At 70.4% G+C, this 25784-nt stretch overlaps 1 protein-coding gene across 1 annotated transcript in view; it reads right to left on the bottom strand.

Annotated features, from left to right (window-relative positions):
- Positions 1-25784, bottom strand: part of PRDM16 (PR/SET domain 16) — a 148640-nt gene that overhangs the window by 1709 nt on the left and 121147 nt on the right. The window contains 17 exon segments of the mRNA XM_037499564.1: positions 208-438; positions 848-1004; positions 1007-1021; positions 1231-1406; positions 3624-3701; positions 4169-4338; positions 7211-7298; positions 7450-8506; positions 8509-8654; positions 8656-8854; positions 9435-9478; positions 9480-9586; positions 10086-10233; positions 11625-11838; positions 14127-14146; positions 16375-16457; positions 24709-24843. Coding sequence (XP_037355461.1) covers positions 208-438; positions 848-1004; positions 1007-1021; positions 1231-1406; positions 3624-3701; positions 4169-4338; positions 7211-7298; positions 7450-8506; positions 8509-8654; positions 8656-8854; positions 9435-9478; positions 9480-9586; positions 10086-10233; positions 11625-11838; positions 14127-14146; positions 16375-16457; positions 24709-24843 — 3068 coding nt within the window.

Genomic DNA, 25784 nt, shown 5'->3' with positions numbered 1-25784 from the left:
CACCTCCAAGCTGCAGGGGCTCGGCACCCTCGTCCTTGCAGAGCCCCTGCCGGCCTGGACCGGCTTCCTCTCCGCAGCCTGCACTCTGCCTCCAGGCCGCGGGTGGGGGGCGCGGCGGGCGTGTGCGCAGGCGTGGCACGGCTGGCTGCTCTCGCTGAGGAGGGGAGCAGGACCCCGGTTCGGACCCGGCCCGTGGCCAGCACCCACCTGCGGGTGTGGTCGAAGCCCACGGCCAGGCCGGCGGGCGGCTCCTCGTCCTCCTCATCCTCGTAGGCCCCCTGGGGTTCTGGCGCGGGGGACGCGGCGTCCTCCTGGGACTTCCCGGCCAGGCTGTCCTCGTCCTCGTCCTCGTCCTCATCCTCGTCCTCCGCGTCCTCCGGCTTCCCGCCTGCCAGGCCCGGACACTGTGCGCTGCTGTCCAGGCCCTGGGCCTCTGGCCTGCAATCACAGGGCGGAGTTGGCTGCGGACGCCCCCGGCCGGGCTGCCCCGGACGGCAGCTGCAGGGACGCCCAGTGGACTCGGCTGCTCGGGGTCGGCGACGGGGCCTGCTGGGGAGGCCCCGGCCTGGAGCCAGAGCCGGTCCCGCGGGGCCCCTGCCCGGGCCTGGCCGCCCTGACCAGCCGAGGACCGCGGGCTCGGCGCCCCGGGCGCCGAGGGTGGAGGCGGAGCCGGGGGCGCCCTTCGGGGGGCAGCTCCCGAGGTGGCCAGCCCACTGCACGGGCCTCCCGAGGCCCCGCCAGCCCGGGGCCCCCAGCACGGCTGCTGCCCCGAGGGGCAGGGGTGAGCCGCGCCGGGCCGGGGGTGAGGGAGCGCCGGGGCGGCGGGCGGGCGCAGGGGGGCCCTCACCGCGGGTCGGGGCGCGCGGCCGCCGGGCCCAGCTCGCTGTTGGCGATGAAGTTCCTGATCTCCGAGAAGTACGCGTCCTCCTTCTCGTCCAGGAGCGCGTGCTGGTCCGGCTCCGAGGTCGGCGACGAGGCGCCGGTGCCCAGGTGGTTGGTGAGCACCCGGGGTGCTGGCTCACTGCGGGGCGGGGCCGTCAGGGGGGCGCCCGGCCTCGTGCCCCTCCCGGCCCCGCCCCGCCCCGCCGCGCCGGCCCCGCCCCGCCCCTCCCGGCCCCCCGCCTCCGGGCCCCGCCCCGCCCTCCGGGCCCCGCCCCCGCCCCGCCCCTGCCGCACCAGGCCCGCCCCGCGCGCCCGCCAGGCCCCGCCCCGCCCGCAGGCCCCGCCCACCTGGCGCGTGCTCGTGCTCGTGCTCGTGCTTCTTGAGGTGCCGGTCCAGGTTGGTCTGCTGCCCGAAGCAGCGGTGGCACAGGCGGCACTTGAAGGGCTTCTCCTTGTTGTGGATGTTCCGCACGTGCCTCTGGAGGTTGGAGGAGATGCTGAAGGAGCGGTCGCAGTACTTGCACCTGGAAGACACGCGGCTCAGCGCGCGGGGTCCCCGGCCGCGCCCCCCCAGCCCGCGCCCGCGCCCGCGCCCCGCCCCCGCTCGGCGCCCCCCCCCCCGCCCCTCGGAGCCCGCCCCCGCCCGCCCCGGGACCCGCGGCAAAGCCGGAGGGGAGGGCGCCGGCGCCCCCAGAGCGCGCCCCCCCCAGGCCGCCGGGCTCCCGCGCGGCTCCGCAGGGCGGCCTCGGGGGGCGCGGTCTGCACGGCCGGCCCGGCCCGGGAGGGGGTCGCGCAGGGCCCTGAGAGCGAGGGGCCCGGGGGCGGGGGGGGCAGCCTTCACCCCAGCCCTGCGGGCATCGCCTCCTCGGGGCGGGGCAGACCCTGGGGGTCGACACTGCCCAGGAAGGCCAGGGGTTTCCAGCCACACGCCTGGCACACGTGGGCACACGGGGGTGATGGTCCCCCAGGGAGCGATTCCTCTTCATTATCAGCTCCTGAGCCCCCAAATCCGGCCCGGGGCCGGCTGACGCGGGCCCTTCCGGAGGCAGCGGCCGCGGACCCACCGCGGCCTCCCGCAGGCCCTGCCCCTGAGCTGGCCCGTGGGCCGCCCTCCTGGCCAAGCCCCCGCCTGCCACTCCCTGACCCTGGCGTCCACAGCCGTGGCACAGCCGTTGTCTGGCGTGGCGGGCGGGGGGGGCGCAGGGGTCACTGAGGACGGGCTTGAGACCCCACGCCTAGGTCAGGCACCCGCTCCGCCCCCCAAGTGGTCTCTCACCGCCCAGCGCGCCCCTCATGCCAGACGCCCTCAGGCTCTCAGCCCCCGCGGCCGGGAGGATGCCGAGTGCCCCGCTGGCCACTCTGGGGCCCTAGGGTGGCTGCAGACTCTGGGCTGGGTCCTGAGCGCCCGGCGGCAGAGGGGGCAGGGTCCTGAGCCCTGCCTTGTCCTGCTGTGGGGCCGTGTCACCCGCTGGCCTCCCGGGGGACGTGTGGGGCTCGGCCGGGGGTGGGGTCTCGCCAGCCTGCACGGAGGCAGCCCTCCTCGGCTGGGCTCCTGGACGCAAGCGCAGGCCTTTGCCTCTCACAAGGCAAACCCTTCTGGCTTCCAGAGGGAGCCCCGAAAACTTGCAGTGTCAAAGCCAGCACCCCGAAGGCCTTGGCTCCAGGCCCCGCAGGGCCAGGGCGGCCGGGGGGCTTCCTCGCCAGCACTGCCGTGCGGGGAGTCGAGGCTCGCAGACGGGCGGAGCGAAGAAGTTGATGATAATTAAATTCCCCCAAAAGCCTCGCCGCAGCGGCACCCACGTGGCCCGCCTGGCAGGGAGGGGCCGGGCAGTGCCGGCTGCCGTGGGAGGACGGGCCAGCATGGCGCCGGGCAGAGCCGGGCTGCTCCTTGTGGCCTGGGCAGGACGTGCCCCCAGGGCCCAGGAGCTGGTCACCTCCAGGGCTGGGGCACGGCCGCCCTCCCCGGTGATGGGACGCCGTGTCTCCAGGCGTGGCCAGGACTCGCTGCCCTGTTCGGGCGCCCCAAGGCTGCGGTTTCCCGGCCCCCCAGCCCGGAACGAAGCTTCGGTGCCTGACACAGCTCCTCCCCGGCCACCGTGACCCCAATGTAACTTTGGAAAGCCGGCTGCAGGCCTTCCCGACGGGCACCCCAAAGCAGGACGTTGCCCTCAGCTGCCTGCCCACCGAAGGTGCCAGGAACCCCGGCGGACCCCTCTCCCCGCAACGCCAAGTGGGAGCGGGGGGCCGAGTCTCAGGCTACGGTGCCCCTCGGGATGGGCGAGGCGCGGGGGGCCCACCTCGCCTGGCCGTGCGGCTGCATCTCCATGGGGACCCAGGCCCGGGAGGGGGTACAGGCACACGGCCCCCCATTTGGGGCTGTCAAGGGGCTGGGCGGGCTGGACCCTGTTTGCACGGAGCCCCTTCTCCACTGCGACGGCGCTGGGCCCGGTGCCCGGGGTCAGTGGCCGCTGGGCCCGGGGTGGCCAGGGCTGAGCAGGGTGGGGCTGAGGTGTGTCCCACAGAGCGCGCCTGGGGGCTGTGCTGGCCCCCCCATCTGAGCCCCCCAGTCCACCCCAGGAGCGAGTGGGCACCCTCTGGGGGGGGCGGCACCACCTGCCTGACCTTAGCACGTCCCAGCGGTGGGGCCGGCAAGAGGGGCCAGGGTGGCTGGGGGAGGCCGCTCTCCGCCTGCGCACGCGGTGGGTCCGACCCGCCTGCCCCCCAGGTGGGAGGGCGCCTACCTGTAAGGCTGCTCCCCCGTGTGCGTCCTCAGGTGTCTCGTGAGGTTGGCTGATCTGGGGAAGATCTTACCACAGTACCTGGGGAAAGGCGGGCCGTCAGGCCAGCGTCGCGCGGCGCCGAGACAGGGGGCCGGGTGTGCCCAGTGTAGCCCCCCGCAGGTGGCCGCCAGCCCCCGTGTCCTCCTCCTTCAGCCGGTCCCACCTGCACCCGGCGGAGGGTGCCCTCCTCTGGCCCCCGCAGCATCCGGGCAGAGTGGGCTCAGCTCCCGCCAGCTGGGCAGCCCCTGGGTCCCCCACCAGCCCTTCTGCTCCCCCCAGACCGTCGGTCACCGCTGCCCTCGGCGCGCTGGCCTGCCTCCCTGTGCCCGCGGGGCCGAGATCTCGTGGGGGGCGGGGGTCCCCACGAGTACGTGCACGGGGCAACCCCGGCCGGCGGGTGCGCCGCCTGCGCCCTGGCCTCGTGCTGCCGCGGGGCCTGCCCCCAGCAGCCTGGGCTCAGGGGCGCACGCGACTGAGGCCTCCCGCCCCCCGCCCAGGGTGCCCACCTGCAGGTGTACCGCTCCTTGCCCTTCCTGAGGATGGGGTCTGAGAGCGTCGGGGGCGGGGACCGGAAGTTGAAGGGGTGGTGGGGGAGGGGCTGCAGGGAGCTGCTCGTGTCCGCCTTCATGGCCGCGAAGCTCTCCAGCTTCTCCGTCATGGTCTCGATGGCCGACATCTGTTGGTGGCAGAGTGGATTGGGGCTGCAGCGCCCCGCCGAGCGGCCGGCGCTCTGGACCCACCCCCAGGCACTGGGGGTCCGGGGTGACCCAGCAGGTCAGGGGCGGGCCAGCACGGAGGCCGGGTGTCCTGCAGGTCCGGCCGCCGGCTGGGAGCTGACTGGCCTTCCCCAGCCCGCCTCTGCCAGGCTTGGCAGGACACTGGCCCTGGGCAGGCAGCCTGCCCCTGCTGCTCACGACACATCCCGGCCTAAGCCAGCGGAGTCCCGACAGTTGGACTCCTGGCCTGGCCTGCACCCCTCATTGGCAAACTTGGGTTAAATGCAGAATTAGATCGAGCTTTATTTTTTAAAGTGTTGAAAAGTCGAGACAGCTCTCGACTGGGCGCCCGCCTGACCTTAGCACGTCAGCGGGGCCGATGCGGCTCCACCACCTCGTGGCAGCTGCTGCAATTGCAGGCAAAGGGCTCCAGAGGGCACCCGACTCTCCAGCCCGTTCAATCAACTGGAACGTATAATGCCCAGTGTCACCCGCGCCTGGCACAGAGCCAGCCAACATGGGCAAGAAGAGCTGCCCTCAGCTACTTAGAGATCCCCTGGCTGTCCCCAGGAGGACACAGACCACGGCAATGGTCATGGCCACCTGGTGGGCAGAATTCTGACCAGGATCCCAGACTGCCCACCGAGGCCATGGGGCTGGGGACGGCGGGGGAGGCTGGTATTGTGGGGCTTCAGGGGCACGTCCCCTCTCACCCCCACGGAGCCACCCTGCCGGGGGGTAGGGGTGGATCCTGGGGAGGAGGAGCTGGCATTGTGCCCTGAGCTCCTGGGGCTCACGCTTAGCAGGAGAATTTGGGGTGCAAAGCCTGTACCTCCCACGGGGTCCCAAGCCCCTGGAAGGTGGGCTGGCGACCCCGGGCCCTCTACACACCTTAGCTGGTCTATACTCACAGCAGCCCATTTTACCTGGGGGACCCCAGAGAAGGGGAGGGGAGCAGGGTGGCTGGGGGAGCGCAGACGTGCAGGGGAGACCATGCGGGGGAGCTCTTAACCTTCCAGGTGCTGTGATCACTGGGAGACACCAGCCCCGGGGGTCCCCAGCAGCTGGCGTGTAAAGACGGTGTGGGGGAGTGCGGGGAAGCCTCTTTTAGGGGCCGCAGCCTGTGCTCAAACTTGGGGCCGGCCACTCCCAGAAGTCCTTGCTCACCTGCACCCGGACCTCACCCCAGCGCCAGCAGGGGTGCTGCCCTCGCCGCTGCCCCACCTTGCCTCTGTGGGCCCCGCTCTCACTGGGAGGCGCTGCGGGGGAGTGGAGGGCTTTGACGCTGGCCCCGCCCCGTGGTGGGCACGTTCTGCTCTTTGGGGAACAGCCAGATGGTCTCGAGTGGAAGTGGCGCCTGTGGACAGCAGCCGACTTCTGACCCCAGCCTCCAAGCCAGCCCTGCCAGCTGGGCCCGCATGACGGCTTCAGCTCTGCCATCCCGGGGGCCAAGTCTGCCATCACAATGCCTGGTGCTTCCTGCTGCAGGCACGCGCCCCCTCCACGCTGGATAGATGGACACTGCCTTGCCCTGGCCATGGGCACAGGGCACCCGCCCTCCTGCTGCGCCTCAGAAGGCTCTGGCCTCCACCAGCCATGGGTCCCGGGCACGCTGCGGCGTGGCTTTGGGGCGGGCCACACTCGCCCGCGCTCAAAAAGCAGGAGGCCTGGCATGGCCTGCTTTGTACGGCAGGGCCCCCGGCCTCGGTGGAGGCTGCGCGTTTGGCTGAGGACTGGCCAGGCGCGGACTGTTCAACAGGTGACTTCGTGGTCGTCTCTTGCCGTCTGTCCCCGGCCCGCGGGGAAGCAGCGGGGGCGGCAGGGCCTGGGGGAGCGGCGGGAGGGACAATGGGCGGCCGGCCCTGCCCCCAGGTCTGGCCGGTCTCAGCCAAGCCACCGCAGGGCCAGCCTGGCCGTCTGTGCTGCCCGATCAGATGTTCCCGTCCAGCTCGGCGCGGACACAAACGCAGGATACGCCTGGCCGCCTTGTCGGCCTTCCCAGCCCGGCCCGAGCAAAATCAGGGGAAGTCGTTCGCTGGCTCGAGGCGCAGGGAACAATGGGAGACGCTAAGTTTAGCTGTGAGGCCGGGCAGCGGGGGTTTCACAAACTGGGGGTGTTGTCCCAGGCGGGATGGCGGAGAACAACGCCCGGTCTGGGGTCTGGGTTCAGGCCCAGGGCTCCTGGCTGGGGTGGAGCAGGGCTTGGGGGCGGCTGGGCCTCAAGCAGGGAGGACAGCGGAGGCAGTCAGGGAGACCGCCCAGCCCCCCGCTCCCTCCTGGGTGGACACGGCAGGAGGGCAGCCAGGATAGACGGTGCCCGCCTTGCCGGTGGCCTGGCCACCCTGTGTGGTCCGGGGAGCGCCCTCTTCCTGTCCGCCTCCCGGGACCTCTGCCTTCCCACTGTCCCTGCCTCTGCCTGGCCCTGTCCTCGTGCCCTGGCCTCTGCTGTCGCTGGCCCTGGCGCTCCTGGCCTTCTCACTGAGACACTCGAGGCCCATGCACCCCAGAGAGGGCTGCTCGTGTCCACAGTGGCCCTCAGGGGCTGGCCGCCACGGCAGGCCCCTCCTCCTCGCCAGCCCGGGCCCCGCCCATCCTTCCAGGCTTGGGGTGGCTGTGGGGTCTGCGGGGACCCTCCCTGGCTCCTGATGATGGCGAAACTGAGGCCCAGGGGCCCGGGGGCCACCGAGCACAAGGCCCGCCCTGGGACATGATCTTGCCTGGGCACCAACGGGGGACTCCTGCCCCCACCCGGGTGTCCCACGTTGCCTGGGGAGGCTGGGGGCCGGGGAGGGGTCCCGGGTGTGCCCGCCGGGCTGCCTGCTCAGGTCTCACCTGCGGGTGGAAGAGCAGCGGCGACGGCCGCAGGTACTTCTCCTTCAGGACGCCCACGGGGTCGGCCACCTTCCGCTTCTCCACCCTGCTGGACGGCAGCGCAGAGGGTTACGCACCCGCTGGGCGGGAGGCCTCTCGGGCTCGGCCGGCTCCCTGGACGGCCTCGGGGAGCAGCCGCCTGCCCCGCCGCCCCGCCCCCGCCCACCTGGCGCGCAGGCGAGGGCGGGCCGTGTTAATACCTGTAGATGGGGTCCATGAAGAAGGGCGAGGGCTTGGCGTAGTGCAGGGGGGGCTGCTGGGGCAGCTGGCCCGGGCACACCTTGGGCAGCCCCTCGCCAGCCCCCAGCCTGCGCTCCCCATAGATGTGGTTCTTGCGGGGCTCCCGGGCGCCCCCGTTCTGGCTGGCGCGGGCGCGGCTGCCGATGCTCAGGTCCAGCGGCTGCTCCTCGCCGGGCGCGGGCGCCGAGGGGGGCTTGGGCGCGGGCAGCACGGGCTTCGCCTCCTTCGGCTTGGTGGTGAGGTCGAAGGGGGACTCGGCGCTGGGCCCCCCCGCCTTGAGGGCGTCCCGGGGCGACTTTGGCTCGGCCTTGACCAGCAGGTTGTGGGCGAGGGCGCGGTCCGTGAAGGGGCACAGGGAGTGCGGGAAGCTGGGCAGGAACTGGAAGGGGAACACGGAGTGGTAGGGCAGGGCGCCCAGCTTCTTCTCCTGCATGCCCATGAAGCCGGGCCCGAAGTACTTCTCGGCGATGGACGCGATGGCCTTGATGGAGTCGCCCGCCGCGCCCGAGGCCGCCAGCAGCTGCTCGTCGGGCGGCGGGAAGAAGGACTGCTGGGAGTAGAAGACCGGGACGTCGCCCACGCTGCCGGGGGCCCCCGGGGGCGCCGCGCCCCCCCCAAACTCGGCCTTGCCCTCGGCCGCCTTGCCCTTGCCCTTGGCCTTGTCGCGGTCACTGTCCACGTCGCTGTCCAGGTCCGAGCCCGTCCCCGTGGTGGTGTCCAGGTCGGTGCCCGTCGTGGTGTTCAGGTCCTCGAAGTCGCTGCCGTCCGACAGGTCGCTGCTCCGCGTCTTGAGCTTCTCGGCGTACGCGTCCTCCAGCCGGCCCTCGAGCTTGTCCTCGGCCGCCGTGCCGCCCTGGCCGCTGCCGCCCACGGCGGACACGAGGGGCAGGGCGGGGTTCCCCAGGGGGCTGGGCAGCTTGGCGTCCTGGGTGTGGTTCAGGGGGCTCTTGAGCAGCGGCGTGGGAGGTAGCAAGGGCGGCCGGGGGTACAGGGACGGGGGGAAGATGCCGGGGAAGCGGGCGTGAGCGCGGGGAAGGTGGGGGGCCCCGCCGAGAAGGGCAGGCCCCCGGGGTGCGGCCTGGAGGGGAAGAACTCTCCGAAGCTCAGGCCGCTGTGGTTGAGGGCGGGGGAGGGCTTGGCCTTGTCCATCATGGGCCGGGGGCCAGGGGCAGGCCCGGGCGAAGAGGCCGCCGGGCGTGTAGTGGCTCTTGCCCTCGCAGAAGCGCCGGTGCTTGTTGAGGGAGGAGGTAGTGCTGAACATCTGGCCGCAGTCCTTGCACTTGATCTGCGTGCGGCAGTCCGCGTGCATCCGCTTGTGCCGGCACAGGTTGGAGAACTGCGTGTAGGACTTGTGGCAGACCTCACCTGCAGGCCGGGGACGAACACCGCGTGAGGTGCCGAAGGCCTCGCGGGCACGGGGTGGGGCTCGGCCCCCACCCGGCTCTGGGGCGACGTGTGCATGTGTGTGCAGGCATGCACGTGGACACGGATATCCAGGCCTTCTGTGTGTGTCCTGGCATGTGTGCAGGCGTGTGCACCCAGGTGTGCACGGGCACACAGGTGTGTACGTACAGGTGTGTGCACACAGGCGTGCACAGGTTGTGTGCAGGCATGTGTGCACAGATGTGCATGTACAGGTGGTGTGCCTGTGCACTGGTGTGCATGTACAGGTGTGCACAGGTGTGCATGTACAGGTGTGCACAGGTGTGCATGTGTGTCCAGGTCTGCGCACCGTGCAGTGGTGCTCGTGCCCCTGCGCCTGCGCCTGCCCCAGGGGCTGGCAGTCCGCAGGGCCTCTCTGGTGGAAACGTGGCCTCCGCCGCTGGCGCCTCCTCCCTGCCCCGCTGGCCTCCAGCCGGGGCCGGCAGCACCCGGACCCACCAGCCCCCACCGCCGGCGGCAGGCGCCCGCGCCGGGGGGCTCCCCGGCCGCGCCGGACACTCACAGATGAAGGGCTTGACCGTGCTGTGGATGTGCTTGTGCTGCTTGGCCCGAGGACGTGGCGAAGGTCTTCCCGCAGTCGGGGCAGGCGTGCGCCCGCGCGCCCACGTGCTGCGAGCGGATGTGCCGCTGCAGGTTGCTGGGGTCGGTGAACACCTGCGGACACGGAGGCCGTGGGGGTCCGCCCGGCCCGCTGTGGGCGGGGCTCCGCTGAGCGCCCCGGCCTCGGCGCCGGTCACCCCCGAGGGCGGCCGCGCGGGGCCGGGGCGCGGGACACGCCGGCTCGGGCGCCTCCCGGCGGGGCCGGGGCTGGGGCTCTCCCAGGGCGCAGGACGGGACGGCGGGGCCCGGAGCGCCTGGGCGCGGCTTGGGCTAGGTGGGCGGGTGTGGCCCGCGTGGATGGGCGGGAGGGCGGGGCCTTCCAGTGGGCGTGGCCGCGTGGACGGGCGGGGCCTGGGCGGGGCGGGGGCTTCTGGTGGGCGTGGCCCGTATGGACGGGTGGGGGCCTGACCGGGTGGGCGGGGCCTTCTGGCGGGCGTGGTCCGCGACGGTGGGCGGGGCCTGGCCGGGTGGGCGGGGCCCTCGGTGGGCGGGGCCGCTAGGGTGGGCGGGGCCCGGCCGGGTGGACGGGCGGGCGGCGGGCCGGCGCACCTACCTTCACGCAGTTCTCGCACTCGAAGCGCTTGCCGCTGTCGTGGGACATCTGGTGGCGGATGAGGTTGGACTTCCAGTTGAAGGCCTTGGGGCACTGGTCGCACTTGTACTCCCGCTCCTCGGTGTGCACGATCATGTGCTGCTCCAGGCTGCGGCACACTCGGGTCAGCGCCGCCGCGCGCCCCGCCCGCTCGGCCTCCTCCCCCGGGGTCACAGCGCCTGCCCGTGCCTCTGTCCGCCTCCCCTCTGGACAGGTCGACGCGGGGCAGAGGCAGCCTTCCCGGGCGGCAGGCCCCACCCTGGCCGTCCGGCCGCCAGAGGCAAGGCTGGACCCTGCGGCACCGGCCACTCTTAACCTCGAAGCTAACCTGGGGCCTGAGAAAAGAGGGGCCCGGAAGCTCTCAACACTGCTGTGGGCTGGAGTTGGGGCGAGGCCCGGGACCCCCAGGCCCCCTCCCAGCGGCCCGGAGGGGTGCCGGCCGGCCGGCTCAGGCTGGGGCCCCGCCACGCACACTCCGGGAGGGGCCGGGGGTGTCCCTGAGCCGGGCGGGGGGGCAGCGCTCAGCCTCCTCTCGGGGGACCCTGCTGCCGTCCCAGGTATGACCGTTAATCTTCATGAGCAAAGCAGTAATACATCACGGCCCGCTCATTACGGGGCCAGCCATCCGTTCCGATCAGAAACGCCGGCTCCTGAGCTCGAGCAGGTTGTATCTTTTTCCCTGTTGCTAATTGTGATTTATGTGTTTATGTAAAGAAAACACGGACCCTCTCGAGGGGCGCTCACCACCGAGGGCCTCAGCTGGGATTTGCCCAAATGCTTATTTTCTCTGTCATCTGCTCGGGGCGAGGGCTGCCCGTCCCCGGGGAGGCTGTGTGGGGTCGGCTCCGTCCCCTCAATCCCACAGCCTGTTAGCGGCCTGATGGGCTTTTGCTCTGACTTTGCTCCCCGAGGAGGCCTCCGGGGCTGATGAGATGCAGGTCCTGGCGCCCCCGGCTCGTCCTGCCCAGGGCTCCTGGGCGCCCCGGCTTCCCAGTCCTGAGTCTCACCTGGCCTTGCAGCAGAGACCGCAAGGGCCCACGCCGCCGGCTGCCTGGGGCTGCGTCCCAGACTTGAGAAGCCTCTTCTGAGGAGGCCTGCGGTTGTCTAGTCGGTCAGGCCACCGTGGGGAGCCGGGGGAAGGGCGTTGACCCCCCATCCCCACCTTGGACACCCTGCAGAAGTGGGCTGGGCCCCAGGCCGCGTCTCGCACCGTGCAGAGGCAGGGCCTTCTGTGCGCCCCCAGGGGGCTCCGGCCAGGGGCTGGGCCGGCCCTTGCGCTCAGAGCCAGGGGCACCTGTGGCCTCTGGGGCGAGCTTGTGGGTCTGCTCTGGCCCACGCCGGGGGAGTGGGCTGGGGTACAGCCGCTCAGGCTCTCGTCCACACCCAACAGGGCCGAGGACAAGGGCCGCCCCTTCGGGCCCCCTCTGTGCTCCCGGCCGTCTGCCCGCAGCCTAGCTGGCTTGTGGGGGCTGGGGGGGGGGATGCAGTGGAGGGACGCACCTGTACTTGTTGGGGAACATCCGCTCGCAGTCCTTGCACTCGTGGGCCTGCCCATCGCTGCCCCCGCTGCCCAGGCCCTCGGCTTTGAGCCCCTCGCCCAGGCCCTGGTAGAGCACGGCCCCCACGGAGCCGCACGCGTACTTCTTGTGGCGCCGCAGGTCCAGCTTGGACTGGAAGAGCTCGTCGCACACGTCGCAGGGGAAGGTGGGCTCCTCTGCAAGAGAGAGGGCGGGTGGGCGGTGACCCCCGACCTGCCCTGGCCCAGGGCCCTAGGGGGCGCGGGGAGTCCGTGGGGCCTGCCCCGGCTGGCTGGTCCCCCACTTCCTTCCGGCCTCATCCCGGACGAGGAGGGGCTGCCCGGGACGCGGGGGCCACGGGACCCCGTGTCTGCACTGCAGGGCGGGCCCCCCGGCCCCCCCACCCCCCAACCTCCTCCCCACCCCCGACCCGGAAGGCCGCGGAGGGCTTGAGAAGGGCCCACGCTCGGGAGCGGAGAAGGAAGCCAGGCCAAGTGCTTTGTTTATGAATTGGGAGAAAAAAGACGACAGAGCCCTAATGCACATCATAAATTATTGTCGTCAAGGTCAAACAAATTAAGAGGGGGCAGCTATTATTACGTTTACGAGGCAGCATCCTGACCACGGTGCCAAGCCAAACAATCAGCCTGGGGCTGTGAATTTCCTGGGGGGGGTGGCTTCCCAGTCTGTCCTGGCTCCCCCGCCCGCCCCGCCTGGCAGCGAGCGCCTCCCCCGAGTGCGCTCCCCTCCCCGGGCCCCCCACGAGTCTGGGAGGGGAGGCTCGCCCCCAGCTCCTGCACAGAGGCAGTGAGGGCGGGCGTGCGTGTGCATGTGTGTGTGGGTGTGAACGCCGCGCGCCGATGCCTGCCGTACGCCTGGTGAGTGTGCAGGTGTGCTGTGTGTCCCACCGCATCTGTGCACGCACCGTCAGTGTGCACACGCGGCACTTGTGTGCGTGTGTGTGGATTCCCTTGAGCATGTGAGTGTGAATGTGGGCGTGTGCCTGCGTGAATCCAAGTGTGTGTGTGGTGCGCCCTCGAGGACCTGGGGCTAGCACTGGGCACCTTAGCTTGGGCTCGTGCTGGCTGAAAGGGCCTGACCCGGGGGCCGAGGGACCAGGAGGCGGCGAGATGGGGCGACCCGAGGAGGCCCCCCCTTCCCCGGTGTCCGAGACCTCGGGCGGCAGCTCTGTGGCCTGGCAGGGTGTCTGCGGGCAGAGGCACCTCTCTGGCCAAAGCGCCCCTGAGCCTGTGGGTGGCAGCGCTGCTCCAGGTGTCTGGCCGCCGGTGGGTCCCCAGAGCCCCCACACCCAAGGGAGACTCTGCAGGAGCTGCCCTGGCCGAGCCCCTCACGGGACACCCTCGGGTGCTGCCTCCTACATGTGACTTCCCTTCCTGTCCGGCGCGGAGGGGACGGGTGGCAGGGCCGGAGCCCGGGCAGAGTGGAGTGGGGCGCCTTGCTGGCCGCCTGCCTGAGTTGGGCGTCCCTGCGGGGGCCGCTGCCGGGACACGCAGGCCCGAGGACAGCAGGGGCGGAGGGGTGGAAGCAGCCCGAGCCAGGGCCTGGGGACCAGCTCCAGCACCCGGCCCCTCTCCGGGGCCCTGACCGTGGGCAGGGGGCCCGAGTCTGGCCTTGGGGGCAGAAGGCTCTGCTCTGACATGTCCAGGAAAGGCCCCCTCGGAGCACCCTGGACACAGCCGGGCTGGAAGGAGGCAAGAAGGCGGCCACGCCAGAGACCCGATGCAGCGTTTGCAATCACGGACGCCGCAGAAGCCTGGAGCCCTGCGCGGCCCGAGCAGCTGGGCAGGGGCGTGGTGGGCCCCGGGGAGGAGGCCCCGCGCCCCCATCACCTGCACGTGCGCAGTGAGGCCTTCACAGCAGAACGGGGGCCCCGCGTCTTCTGGGAGCTGTACGGCCATCCCTGCGGACATTGGGGTCTGGGCCTCCATGGGCGCCCCAGATCCACCTCCTTGTGGTGCATCTCAGCAGCAGTCCACACCGGTGGGGACCATTCTGAAGGCTCCTGCAAGCCGCCGGGCAAACTGAGGCGGCCGGGAGAGGCTGTATAACTGGCCCAGGCCCCGGGAGAAGGCGCAGAGCCCCATCCCCGGCCCCTGCCACTGCGAGTCGGAGGCGGGTGCAGGACGGGCTGGGGCCGAGCAGTGTGCCCCGCCCCCGCAGACCTGCCTTGCCTTCAGAAATGTGGGTTTCCACCCCAGATGTGTCCTTCCTATCGGGGCCACGCACCCCGCCTGAGGTCGGGCCGGAGGCACGGCCCCCGACACTGCGCCCTGGGTTACGTGGCTCCCGGGGCTGGGGGGAGGCTGAGACGGGCCGTGTCACGCTGGGTTAGAAATGCCAGTTTTCATCTCGCTCCCTCTGCGCCCGGCCAAGAACCACTGTGGCAGGTGGAATTTGAAGACAGAGTCGAGAAGAAACACGAACCCCATTCACCGCGACGTACGGGGCGTGGCTCCAAAGTGACCATTCAGCCCATTCCTCACTCTGACGGCTCCTGAGGGCCCCGAGGGCGACGGGCAGACCAGGGGATTCGTGTCGCCCCCCGGGCCCTCCCCCCCACGCCCCCCCCCCGGCCCGGGCATGGCGTCGCCTAAGGTGGCCTCTGGGTGGCAGGCCTGTGCCGTGCACGTGGTGGCCTTTCCCGCCGAGAACCCTGGCAGGGCGGAGCGCGAGGCGTGTCCCCTGGCCACGCGGCCCACTGCTGGCCTGTCCCGGCCACGCCTGTCTCGCTGCTTCGTGCCCGACTGCTCTTGGAGAGGGGGAGACGTTCATCATTTTGAGCTCCCCTTAAAAGAGAAGCAAATTTGAACGGAAATGCTTTCCTTTATTTTCTCTCGGGCAAGAAGTTCTCCCGAAAGGGACACCCTTCCCCGCCCCACGAAAGAGCAAAGCCAGAGGCGCGGGGCTGCAGGGGAGGCCGGCTCCCTCCTCTCGAAGCCGCACGTGGCACACGGGGCTGCCCTGCCCGCCGGGGCTGCCCTCCGAGGGGGCGTCCAGGCCCACAGCTGGGGGCCCCGCGGGGCCCGACCCCATCGCAGGTGGACCCGGCGCCCCGGCACCACGCACAGCCAGCCAGTCCGCAGCCCCGGCCCCCGGCGGAGGGCCGCCTTCCCCACGCCAGCCCCCGACGGCACGGCCAGGCGGACCCGCGTCGACCCCGAGTCCTGTCCGCAACTTTTCCTGGCAGAGCCGGAACGTAACAGGAAAATAAATCGGTGCCTAATGGCTTCGGGGAGCCGAGGGGGACACAATTATATGGCATCTACATGCTAATCCAGCAGCCTGGAGGCTCAAAGGCGCCGGGAACCCACTCCAAATTCCCGCCGCGATAAGGCCCGCTGCATTTAGCCGGGGCTGGGATAAAAGATTTTTTATGATAATTATCTTAGTGAGGAACATTTTTGCATTTTCTTTCTGTGTGATTCAGAGTTTAACTGGGGGGGGGGTGGCTGTTGGGAGGCCAGAGAGATCTTGACAGGAAAGAGTATAAAAAGTCAAATATTTGATGTTGGGCTATTATGTGCGCGAAGCAATTAGCCCACAAATGTTTGATAAATTATTAGGAAAATGTAGACCCAGGTTATTTAAGATCGGGGGCTGGATTTTAAAACCTTTTGGAAGAAAGAGATTTCATTATACAAATGAAACCCCCTGGTGCCGCTGCGTCTTTGAGAGGCCTCGGGTGTTAGCTAAGATTCGGGGTCTTTTCTCAATTATTGGAAGGAAAAGGAGACCGTCCCCGGCCACCCTGGCCCGGCCATTAGGCCTCCCGCGCCAGCGGCCTCATTAACACCGAAGTGCAAGGTGAGTGCAGGCGCGCTGGCTCCTGCAGTCGCCCTTCTGGGGGGGTCTCTCTTTGGGGAACTCGGGGGTGAGCTGCTGCAGCCTCACGGAAGGGCCCGTTGCTGAGTCAAGCCGGGCACGGGGCGGGGACACGAAGGCAGGGCTCTCTACCCTGGCTGGGGGCTCCCGCTAATCCCGATGCCTGGCTCCCTGGCTTCATCGCAAGCCCTGCTGGGCTGGGGGTAGGGGGAAGAGACCGTCGGGAAAACCTGCCCCAGGCCCCCCCCAGCCTCCGCCCCTGCCCATCCCCGGCGGCCTGAGCAGAATCGCTGCTCTGAGACGGGGGCTTTCTGCTGCCCGCCTGCGGGTGCCAGCCACGGAGCAGGTGGCAGCGTGCCCCGGGGCCCCCGCCGAGCCGTGGGGGCGGCAGTTAAGGGGTCGCGCCCACATGGCATCCTCCCCGGCCCTCTGCTAAGGGATCCCAGGTACGGGCCACGGACGGCGCGGATGGAGCTAAAGTGAGCGCGGCTCCGCGTCCAGTGGGCTTGAGGCTGGTGCCCTCCACGCGGGAGACACACCAGGGGAGGCGGGCGCGGGAGGGAGTACCCACTGGGCAGAGAGGACGAGGGCGGGGGAGGTGCCCACGGCCCTGCCTGGAGCCTTCCACGCCCAGGACACGCCTGCATCACTGCCCCTGCCCCCTCCCAGACAGGGCGTCCCCCTGGTTCTGGCCGAGACGCTATTTCCAAGCACAGAACTGGCTGTTTTTCCTTTTCCTTTTTTGAAAGCCAACGACGCCTGTTGCTGCACTAGAATCCATCACAGACCCACTGGACGCTCACTCCCCGGGCCCGTCCAGCCGCGCCCCCCGCGAATTGGGTGTCTGGGGCGCCGGGTGGAGGCCGGCTTACCGTCCAGGCTGGGGGCACGGCCCCAGGGCGTAGGCGGCGTCCCGCACGTGCAGCAGCAGCTCCTCCCCCGGCTCGATGTCCTTGACGACCTTGTAGTAAATCTAGGATGGAGACACCAGAGAGCCCGTCAGCCTCGCCCGGCCTCCGTGTGCCCGCCCCGCGCCGCCTCTCGCTGCTGCCCAGGGTCCCGCTGGCACTTTGCCAAAGACGCCCAAAAGACCCGGAGTCTCGTTCCCACTTGTTTTATCCAGATGCGGGGCCTCGGAGAGGAAAGCTGAGGCCCGGCCTGGAGAGCCCCAGCAGGGCCATCCTGGCGGAGTCTGAGCTGTGTGGCCCTCGTCGGGGTGGCCCTGCTTGGTTCCGGGCTCTGCTGGTCAATGCTCGGGGTGCCCTTGCGTCCAGAGAGGCCAAGGGCGAATCTGGGTGTTTGCGAAGTGCGTGTGAGCGCGGACGGGGCTGCGTGGGCCAGCACTGTGGGGGCCATCAGCAGGGGGTGGGGGGGGGGGGGCCGCACACAGTGCCTCTTGGGGCCTGAATGGTGGGACCCCGAAAACAGGGCGGCGGGCTGGCGTCAGTGTCTGCCGCGGAGCGAGCCCCGAGCTCTAGAGAACCGACTGGGAAGTGTCTCCCGCGAGACCTCAAGCGGCCTGCGGTTGCCGGATGAGAGCTGGGGTCCGCGAGAGCCCCGAGGGCAGCGTGGAGGGGCCCTCGGGTGGGGCGGGACCCTGGGCTGAGCTGCCTGTCCTCTGCAGACCAGGGACATTAGCCTGGGGTGCCCACGCCTCACGCGAGCAAGGCCAACGCAGGGAGGCCGTGTCCAGGTTGGAAATGCCGGACGGCAGGTGTGTTTCCTCAGACCCACCACTGCCTCCCTGGCCACGCGGGCTGGCGTGGGGCTCTCCTCAGAGGGCAGCAGCCCCGGGGAGCCGGGAGCCTGAGTCTGGGGAGCCCACTCAGGTCCACCTGACCCCGGAGACGGGGGTTGAGATGGGGGCATGGCTTCTCAGCAGCAGCCGGGCATGGGCCGAGCTCCCTAGAGGCCGGGTAGGCCACACAGCCGGGCTGCCTGGCCCTGCTGCCCCCTTCCCTGGAATCATCTGGAAGGCTGAGCTTCCTGGTTACTCGTGCACCTCTCACCCCGACACCCCCGGCTGAGTCCAGCTGAGGTCTCCACCCAGCCTGCCAGTGCCGACCCAGAGGACAGCACCCGACTGTCCAGAGGACACCCAGAAGCCGCCCCGTCCTGACACCAGCTGGACGCTGCGCCGGCCCCTGTCGAGGGGCTGCGGGGCAGGAGACCCGCAGTGCACCCGTGTCCTGGGGGCACAGCCCCTGCTTCTGGCCCCCGGTGGCCTTAGTGGGCTGCTGTTCGCAGGTAACTTGCTACAACACGGAAACTGGGCACGTGACGTCCTCTAACTAAAGCAGGTGTTCTGCGCAGCCCGGGTGTGCACCGCCTGCTCCAAGCCCTGCACGGCGGCAGAATAGTAATAAGAATAAAATTCCGAGGTGCTGCTGGCCCCCAAATAGGACCCAAAGTGCACTGAAGCGGCAACAAAGCCCAGGTGAGCCCGTGACCCTGCAGGGCGGGGAGTCAGGAGCGGTTCCTAAGCGGGTTCAGCCGCACGGCGCACCCCTCCGGGCAGTGCGGCTGGCATCCTGCAGGGCGAGCGTGCAGGGCGGGAGGCCCCGGCGCTGCGGGTGTTTGAGGGCAGGGCAGACCGCTGCCCGCTGCCCACCCACAGCTCTCCCCGCCCTGCCCACTGGGCAGGCCCGGACAGACGCCCGCAGGAGGCCGGCGCGTGCTCTGACCTGGCGTCCAGGTTGGTGCGCGGCCCCCAGGCCAACACATTCCCACCCCCTCCCCCGCGGCCCGCTGGGCTCCTGACAGGGCCAGGACAAGGGGGGGGCCAGCGCCGCCCGCCCGCCTCCCTCCTCGGATTCCTGATTCCCGCCCCCACGGGCCGCTGGCTCTAGGGACCCTCCACATTTCCGCCTGCCTCGGAGGAGGGCCTCTAGATCTCCGGGGGCCCCACGCCCCCCGAAGGCCGCGGCCTTCCTCCCCCACCCCTGGGCCACAGGCCTTCTGGGACTCCCAGCCCCTCACCCCTCTCCTTGGGCCACCTTGTGTCTGGGACCCTCCACTCCTGCTTGGACGGCCGCTGCACCCCTCCTCCGGGGCCGCCGCCCTGTCCCCGCCCTGCCGTGCCCGGCTCTGAGGGCTCCCTGCGCACACCGGCCCACCGACCCTCCCGCGCCCGCCCGGCCGAGGGCCCTGGACTCCCACCTCTGACCGCCTCCAAGGCGCCAGGCCTCCGGGGACCCTTCCCTGCCTGTGAGGTGGCAGCCCCAGGCCTCGCGGGGAAGGGCCGGCCCGCCTGGCCCGGGGACCCAGAGCCGCCTGGGCCCCGCGCGGCGGACAGGAGGCGGTGAGGCGGTGGACTTTGAGCGCAGACAGAATTAATAGCTATTAGCGCTAATCGCAGGGCCTGGGCGGAGAGGGGTGGGGAGTCCCGGCCGCCGCTCTTGGAGGGGGGCCCGAGGGGGAGCAGGGCTCAGCACCGGCTTTCCCTGTTGGGCTGCCCGGCTTTGCCGGCGTCCATGGGGATCCTGAGCCCCACAGACGGCAGCTGCCTTCAGGGCCGGTCCAGTGGCACAGGCCTTATCGGCAGAGGCCCGAGAGCGCCTGGTTCCGGGGCCGCAGGGTCGGGACTTCCTGGGACAAAGGCCAGGGTGGTGGGAAGGCGCAGGACCGGCCAGGGCCACAGGCTTCGGCTGCGAGGCCTTTGTGAGCGCGGGGCCTGTGAGAACGCGTTTCCACAGCCCCCCAAGGCCCCCTGCAGGCTGGCTACCTGCACACCCCTTCATGGATCACCCCAGACCCCAGGCCCTGTGAGCGTGGGGAGAGGCGCCCCGTCTTCACAGGAGGAAGAGAGGTCGCTGCCGCCCTTTGGTCTCGGTGCCTCCAGGGAGGGCTCGGCCCGGGAGGGAGCAGGAGCGGCGGCGGCGGGGCCAGCCCTGTGCTGTGAGCGCTGCCTCCCTGCCGGGCCTGGGCCTCAGGGCAGTGTCCACGCGGCGCGGAGGACGGGAGGGCAGGAAAGCCTCAGCGACAGCGTTTGCTCTGGCAATACACGCCGCGAGGGCCCGCAGAGCTGGCCAGGCGGCCGGGGCCTGAAGGCAGGTGGGGTGCGGCGCCCGCCTTGCGGCCAGCCTTGGCGTTACTGCGCGTGGCCAGCAGCCCCGGCCTGCCGGCTGGAGACCGCCTCGGCGCGCCTGCCCCCGCCCCCCGCCAGGCAGCGCGGCTCGGGGGCGCACAGACGCCGTGGCCTCACGAAAGCCAGAGAAGCCGCCCCAGCGAAGCCAGACGGAGCACTGGCCGCTCGTGCCCGCCCAGCGTCCGGGAGGCGGAGCCCACCGCCACCGTGACCCCGCGTGACCCCGCTGCCGCGCCTCCCCGGGTGCCGTGTTCCCTGACTCTCAGGCCGCCGAAGGACACGATCTCCCACGACAGGGCTTGGAGCGCCCGGTTTTCTGTCACACCGACTTAGAGCTTTTGGGTGTAAATGGACGAGGCGGCCGGGGTCCGGCAGAACCCACGGTGGTCGGCTCCCACTGCGGGTGCCCGTAGGGCGCCCCCAGGCCCAGTGACCTGGGCGGCTCTCCCTGCGTGGCCACTCTAAGGCGCCGAGAGGCCGTGTGGACTGAGCAGGTGGGATCCGCGCTCGCCTGGAGACCCAGCCCCTCACCCCGGGTACCGGGAGGCCGGGTGCCCGCAGCCCCCGCCCCCCCCAGGAGAAGCGCAGGCGAGGGGAAGCTGCCCCCCAGACCCCGCTGGCCACGCAGCCTCTGACCTGTGCTTCCCGGAGGACGCTGTCCTGAGGGTCACCCTGAGGTTAGCCCGCGCATCCACCTGGGGTCCCGGGGCTGCCCCCGTGGCACAGACCTGGGATGCGTCCCACCACCTGCCGTCCCACCTACGCCGTGCCCTCGGGGAGGCCTGGACTCCTGCCCTGCGGTGGCAGAGGGGCCAGTTGGGGGGTAGCCCCAGGCACTGCCCAAGCCCAGTGGGGTCCGAGCCGCAGGGTCTGTGAGGGGCCTCACTTTCTCTGCCCGGCGGTGCTGTGCGTGAGGTGGCCTCCGGCCAGTCATCCATCCTCGGAGCAGCAGAGCTGGGCCAGCCCAGGAGCCCTGGGTTCAGCCCATGGCAGCTCCAGGGCCAGGCAGGGCCAGGGTCAGCCGGCCACGCTTGCCACGGAGGCCGTGGCTATGGGGCCCAGGTCCCCACTTGTGGGAACCCCCACCCTGCAGCTCCAGCCCTGACGAAGCCCCCACGCTCCAGCTGTCCAGTCGTGCGGCTGGGACAGGACATTATTTTTTGCTAAATATCAATTCTTGGTCGCGGCTGAGCTCTCTCCCCATCTCAACGGTGTCTGCTACACTGCTGGGAAGAGGGTAAATCCCGAGGTGCGGCCGGGGCGGACCAGCCGGTCAGCCGGTCAGCCCTCAGACCAGCCGGTCAGCCGGCAGGCGCAGCAGCTCCCGGCCACGGCGCGTGCGGCCCTTTCGTCGAGGGCCTTGTGAACGGCCAAGAACGCTGGGACGGGTCCCCGCCGCCTTGTCATCGGAGGGAAGGTTGTATGAGCTGTTCGGAAGCCACCAGTTTGGGGAGTGGACGCATGTACGACTTTTCTTTGAAAAAATCACGGGGATGAGAGCAGAGTCGGGGTGGGACAGTCCGGGGGGACCGGGCAGGGCGGTGGCCGGTGCCTGGCCTTGAATCCCAGCCCGCAGCCCCGGGCCCTGAGGGGACAAGAGGGGTCACACCAGAGAGAATGAAGCCAAAGGGGACGCCCCTCCCCGGCCAGGCCGCCTTGTCCTGGAGGCCGCAGGTCCCGCCAGAGACCAGCGCAGGCCTGGAGGTGGGGATCCGCCAGTGGCTCGGCTGGTGACCTCCGTCCACCCACTCTGGGGGCCGTGGGGCTGCCTTGTCCTGGGGACACGGTCCCCGCACTCTGCTGTGGGGACTTGTGACGCGTGTGGGTGACTCCAGCCCCACGCGCCCCCCCGGCCTCCTGGCACGCTCTGCTGACCCAGGAGCGAGAGTGGAGCCTGAAAAAGGCCGCCCTCAGCCCGCGCTCCCCCAGCTATTTCCTCTCCCCGCTTGGAGCAGACGCTGCCTGTGCTTCCCGGGACGTTTCCCACCAGCTTGTTTGCTCATAATGGCTGGAAGGACCGTCCACGGGCAACCAGGTCTCCAGAATTTTCCCAAACGAAAGGTAGACATGGGGGGCAGCACCCTGGGGGGGGCTGTGTCTCCCGTGTGAACTGACCGCCATGGGCCCGCTCTGCTTTCTGCTCATGGTAAGTGGACACATCAGCCCAGGCTCTCGGCTGTGGCCAGAGCACCCCCCGCAGGCCCGAGAAAGGCCGTGGCCCCGACCGCGCTGCTCGGTTCCCGTCGGCCTGCACCCGGCCCGAGCCGCCTCAGGGCCACCTGCGGCCTCGCTGTGGGCAGGGCGCATCGCAGCCGCCTTTCAGCGACAGCGTCAGGTCCCGCATGGAGGGTGGCCGGCGTGGCCTCTGCCTCTCCCGCCCGGGGGGGTGGCCAGGAGGGTGCTGGCAGGAGCCGCGGGGTCTGGAGGCCCTGGGGGACCTCGGCGCCAGCCACGCCGCACAGGCTGGGAAGACGGGCCGGTTCCGTGGAAGCCGGGCCAGCGCTGCCGGGGGAGGGGCCGGGTCCTCCGCGCCGCCCCCTCCCCCCACCTGCCTCCGGGGTCACGGGCTCTCTTTGGAGCCGCTCGGTTCCTTCGCCCCTTTCCTCACGCGCGTCCCGCCTGCCCAGCTGGCTGCCCGCGGCCCGTGTGCAGCCGTCCATGCCCAGGCTGGGGCGGGCGGGGCTTCAGGGGCTCAGGGCAGCGGTCCCCAGGCTGGGGGCGCCTGGCCAGAGGCCGCACACACAACACAAGCCGGAGCCGGCGGTGGCGGCACAGAAGCTGGGGTGCAGGGCTGCGGGGCCCCCAGGCCGTCTGTCCACAGACCCTGCATCAGCCCGGGAGGCACCGGGCAGGGGGGCCGGGCCGGCCGGGCCCTTGGAGGCTACCTGCCGGCCAGAGTGCACCTGACCCTGAGGTGGCCTCAGGAACGGATGACCAGGGCCTCCCGCCTGCCTTGACCCGCCCTGAAGCCTGGGCACCAGCCAGACTGGGAAGACACCCGCTCTCCTGCCCGCTGCGCCAGGCCCTGCGGGCCCCCTGCGGAGAGCGGACGCGCCCTGGGTTTGGAGGGTGTGTGTGTGATGTGTGGTGTGTCTGGTGTGTGTGTGTGGTGTGTGCGTGGGGTGTGGTGTGTCTGGTGTGTGTGGGCTGCTCCGGGGTCCCCCGGGCGGGGTGCAGCTGATGGCCCTCCAAGGGTTGAGGTGCCCTCCTGGGTGAGTCCTGGGGTCCCTGTCTTGGGGACGCGTGGGGGGCCGTCCCTGGGGCTGGCGCGCGTGGCCACGGGCTGGCGGAGGGAGCTCCGAGAGCGTGGTCCGTGTCTACCGAGTGACCGTCACCGTGCGAGTCCCTTGCCATGTGGATGCGCAGTTTTGGGACCGGCCTCCTGCCTGGCCGTGGGCATCGCTGAGGGAGGGCGCAGGCGGGCAGCGGCCAGGGGCTCTGCAGTTGCCCCCGTGGGGTGAGCGCCGGCCCCGGCTCTGTGGCCCTCCCAGTGCCTCTCCATAAATGCTTGTCCCTCGTGCCCAAGATGGGGGACGGACCCCCAACGTTTGTTGGAGAGTAACAGCAGCTGAGGGGCTCGGGCCCTGGGGCCGGCGTCTGGGCCGCACGGGTTGTCGGGAGGGGGTTCCCTGGCCCTGGGGGCTGAGGGGCGCTTGGGAGGAGACGGCAGGACGCGTCTCGGCCCGCACTGCCCACGGAAGAGGCTGGCTGCGGAGCGGTCAGGTCCACGTGGGCCTCCGTGGGCCACGCTGGAAGCTCCTGATGCTGGCCCAGGAGCGCCCTCCCGCGAGAGGACCCTGTCTGCTTTGGGAGCGCCCCGGACGGAGCTGCTTGGCTGCCCGAGTGTGGCGCCAACGTAAAGGCTGCGCCTTCCGGTTCCGTGTCTCAGACACACGAGCCTGAGCCGACCGTGGGGCTCTCCACTGACCCCCGCCAGCTCCGCTCCCACGGAGGCCAGACACCGCTCTGGACTCTCGCCCGCTTCTCGCCACTTAAAGCCGCTTCCGTCTGGGAGAAGGAAAGTTTGTTTTTTTTTAAATCTGTTCTGATTTTTACAATCAGAAAAAGCATCTTTTGCTTTACTTCTGAAGTGTCTTTTACACGCAAAAAAAAAGTGATTTTCTAAATCTTGGGTTCTCACCAGAGGCTGCAGGCGTCAGCAGCAGAGGTGGCCTCGGCTCGGGGCGCCCCAGCCCGAAGGCAGCAGGAGCTGCGAGGGGCGGCGGGAGGGGTGCCCGTGGCGCTGAGAGGGAAACCGTTTCTGCAAAGCCGGGCCTGGCGGCCGCGTGGTCCACACCACCAGGGACCTCCCTCCTCCAGTGCTCCGCAGACGTGTTGTAGAGCAGTGGAACCCCTTTTGCAAATGAAATCTCGTGTACCCCAAGATCGCAGAGGCGAAAGAAAACCACTCGGGTGGCAGAGGCTGGGCGCCCCGAGCTCTGGGTTGTGGGGTGAGAACAAGGGCGCAGGGGGCCGGGGACACTCTCTGAGGGGGCCGCCTCACAGGCACAGGGGGGCCGGGCAGCCCCCGGGGACCCCACCGCAAAGGTCCAGAGAAGCGGCGCCCGAGGACCCGGTGGGATGAGATCTGGTCAAACCAGTGCCATGATGCCCGCAACGCAGCTGGCACTGACCCGCAGGACACACGGTCCCAGGGGCTGCATGCCGGGGTGAGGGTGTCCCTGGGCCCCGGAGGCCAGGTCAGGAACACTCAGCTCTGGACAAGGACCAGCCGCTCCCAGGGTGCGGCGCTTTGTGTCAAGTGAGGCCGATCTCCTGTATGGGCTTCTGCCAGCTTGGTGACCCCCAGGTCGGGCACCCCGGCTGCCCTCTGTGCAGCAGCCCCTCCCCAGGACGCTCGGCAGGCCAGTCTGTGCCTGTCTCGGAGCGGGGGGACCCCTGCGGCCCTGGGCCCATGGACGGGCTGCCTACCAGCCTCGGCCAGCTCTCATGCCCCGTCCGGTCTGCAAGGCGCTGAATGAGGGCCGGAGGGGCATTCATGGGGTGCAGACGAGCACCCGGAACCCCAGTGCCAGCCCAGTGTCAGGGAGCGGCCCCGCCCGTGCAGGTCGCCGGGAGGGGCTGGGGGGTGCCCCTGCCCCCGGGCCCATGTCCCGGGCCGTGCCGGCCGCCCTACCTGCTCGTTGACCTGGCACATGGTGAGGTTCTGGGCATCACAGGAGCAGGCCACCCGGATGTACTTGAGCCAGCTGCCCGCCCCCGCCTGCTGCACGTCCACGCAGAACTTCTCGCTGCCCAGGTCCTCGGAGATCTGCCCGGGGGAGAGAAACCAAGGGTCAGCGCAGCTGGGCAGGACTCTGCCCGGGCACTTGCCGGGCAAGCATCCCAGCCACGGGGCCCAGAGGAGGGTAAGTCTGCTCCGGGCATCCGCTGACCGCAGGCCTCAGCTGGCCCACCCATGCCCGGAGGCCCCAGGCCCTCTTCTCACCGAGGGGTCCCGCCCTGGCTAGGCGGTGAGGGCACCCCCACCCTGAGAAGCCCCGCAGAGCCGTGTGGGCCGGAGGGGGGGGTTCTGGTGTCAGAACAGGGCCAGGCTGTGGGCAGGAAGCGTCCAGGAGGCGAGGTGCTGAGCGTGAGCGCTGGTGTGAGCGTGAGTGTGCCCCTCCCGCACACCACCCCCGAGCCGGAGAACACCTGGTCCTCAAGTGCAGGGTGTTGATTGGACGCTGGTGCTCGCCACCCCGGCCCCCCACAGCCACGAGGCCCCACCCCAGCGCGGTCCTGACGGCTCCCCGACATGCTGCTGGCTTTCTGGGGGGCGTGGCGGTCTTGGTGAATTCCTTCCTTCCAGAGAGGCTAAGCCGAACCTCTGAGAGGGGTCGGGTGGCTGGTGACCCCTCTGGACGTGGCCCCGCTGGGCAGGCAGAAGCAGCCTGGGCTGGGTGCCTGCCATGATGGTCAGCAGCGGCGGGGCCTCCTGTGGTGCCAGGACAGGATTCCCTGCTGTCCCGGGACAGAGTCCAGGCCTGCGGGCTCCCCTGGGCACACCTGGGCACACTTGAGTGCTGAGTGTGGGGCAGGTGCTCAGCAGCTGGTGCTTCCCTGCTCCGCCATGCATTTCCCGGGCGCCCAGCGCTGCCTCTGCCCAGGTGGGCAGGACGTGGGCCTGGGGCCCGTGTTGGCTGGGGACAGGGCTCTGGCCCCAGAAAGGGGGACACGGCGCAGACCTGGACATCGGTCTCCCTCCAGCCC

This window comes from Talpa occidentalis, unplaced genomic scaffold (genome assembly GCF_014898055.3).
Source record: "Talpa occidentalis isolate TD23 unplaced genomic scaffold, MPIMG_talOcc4v2.1 talOcc4.9, whole genome shotgun sequence".
Taxonomy (NCBI): Eukaryota; Metazoa; Chordata; class Mammalia; order Eulipotyphla; family Talpidae; genus Talpa; species Talpa occidentalis.
The sequence above is the reverse complement of the archived record's forward strand: the minus strand, read 5'-3'. Positions and strand labels throughout refer to the sequence as shown.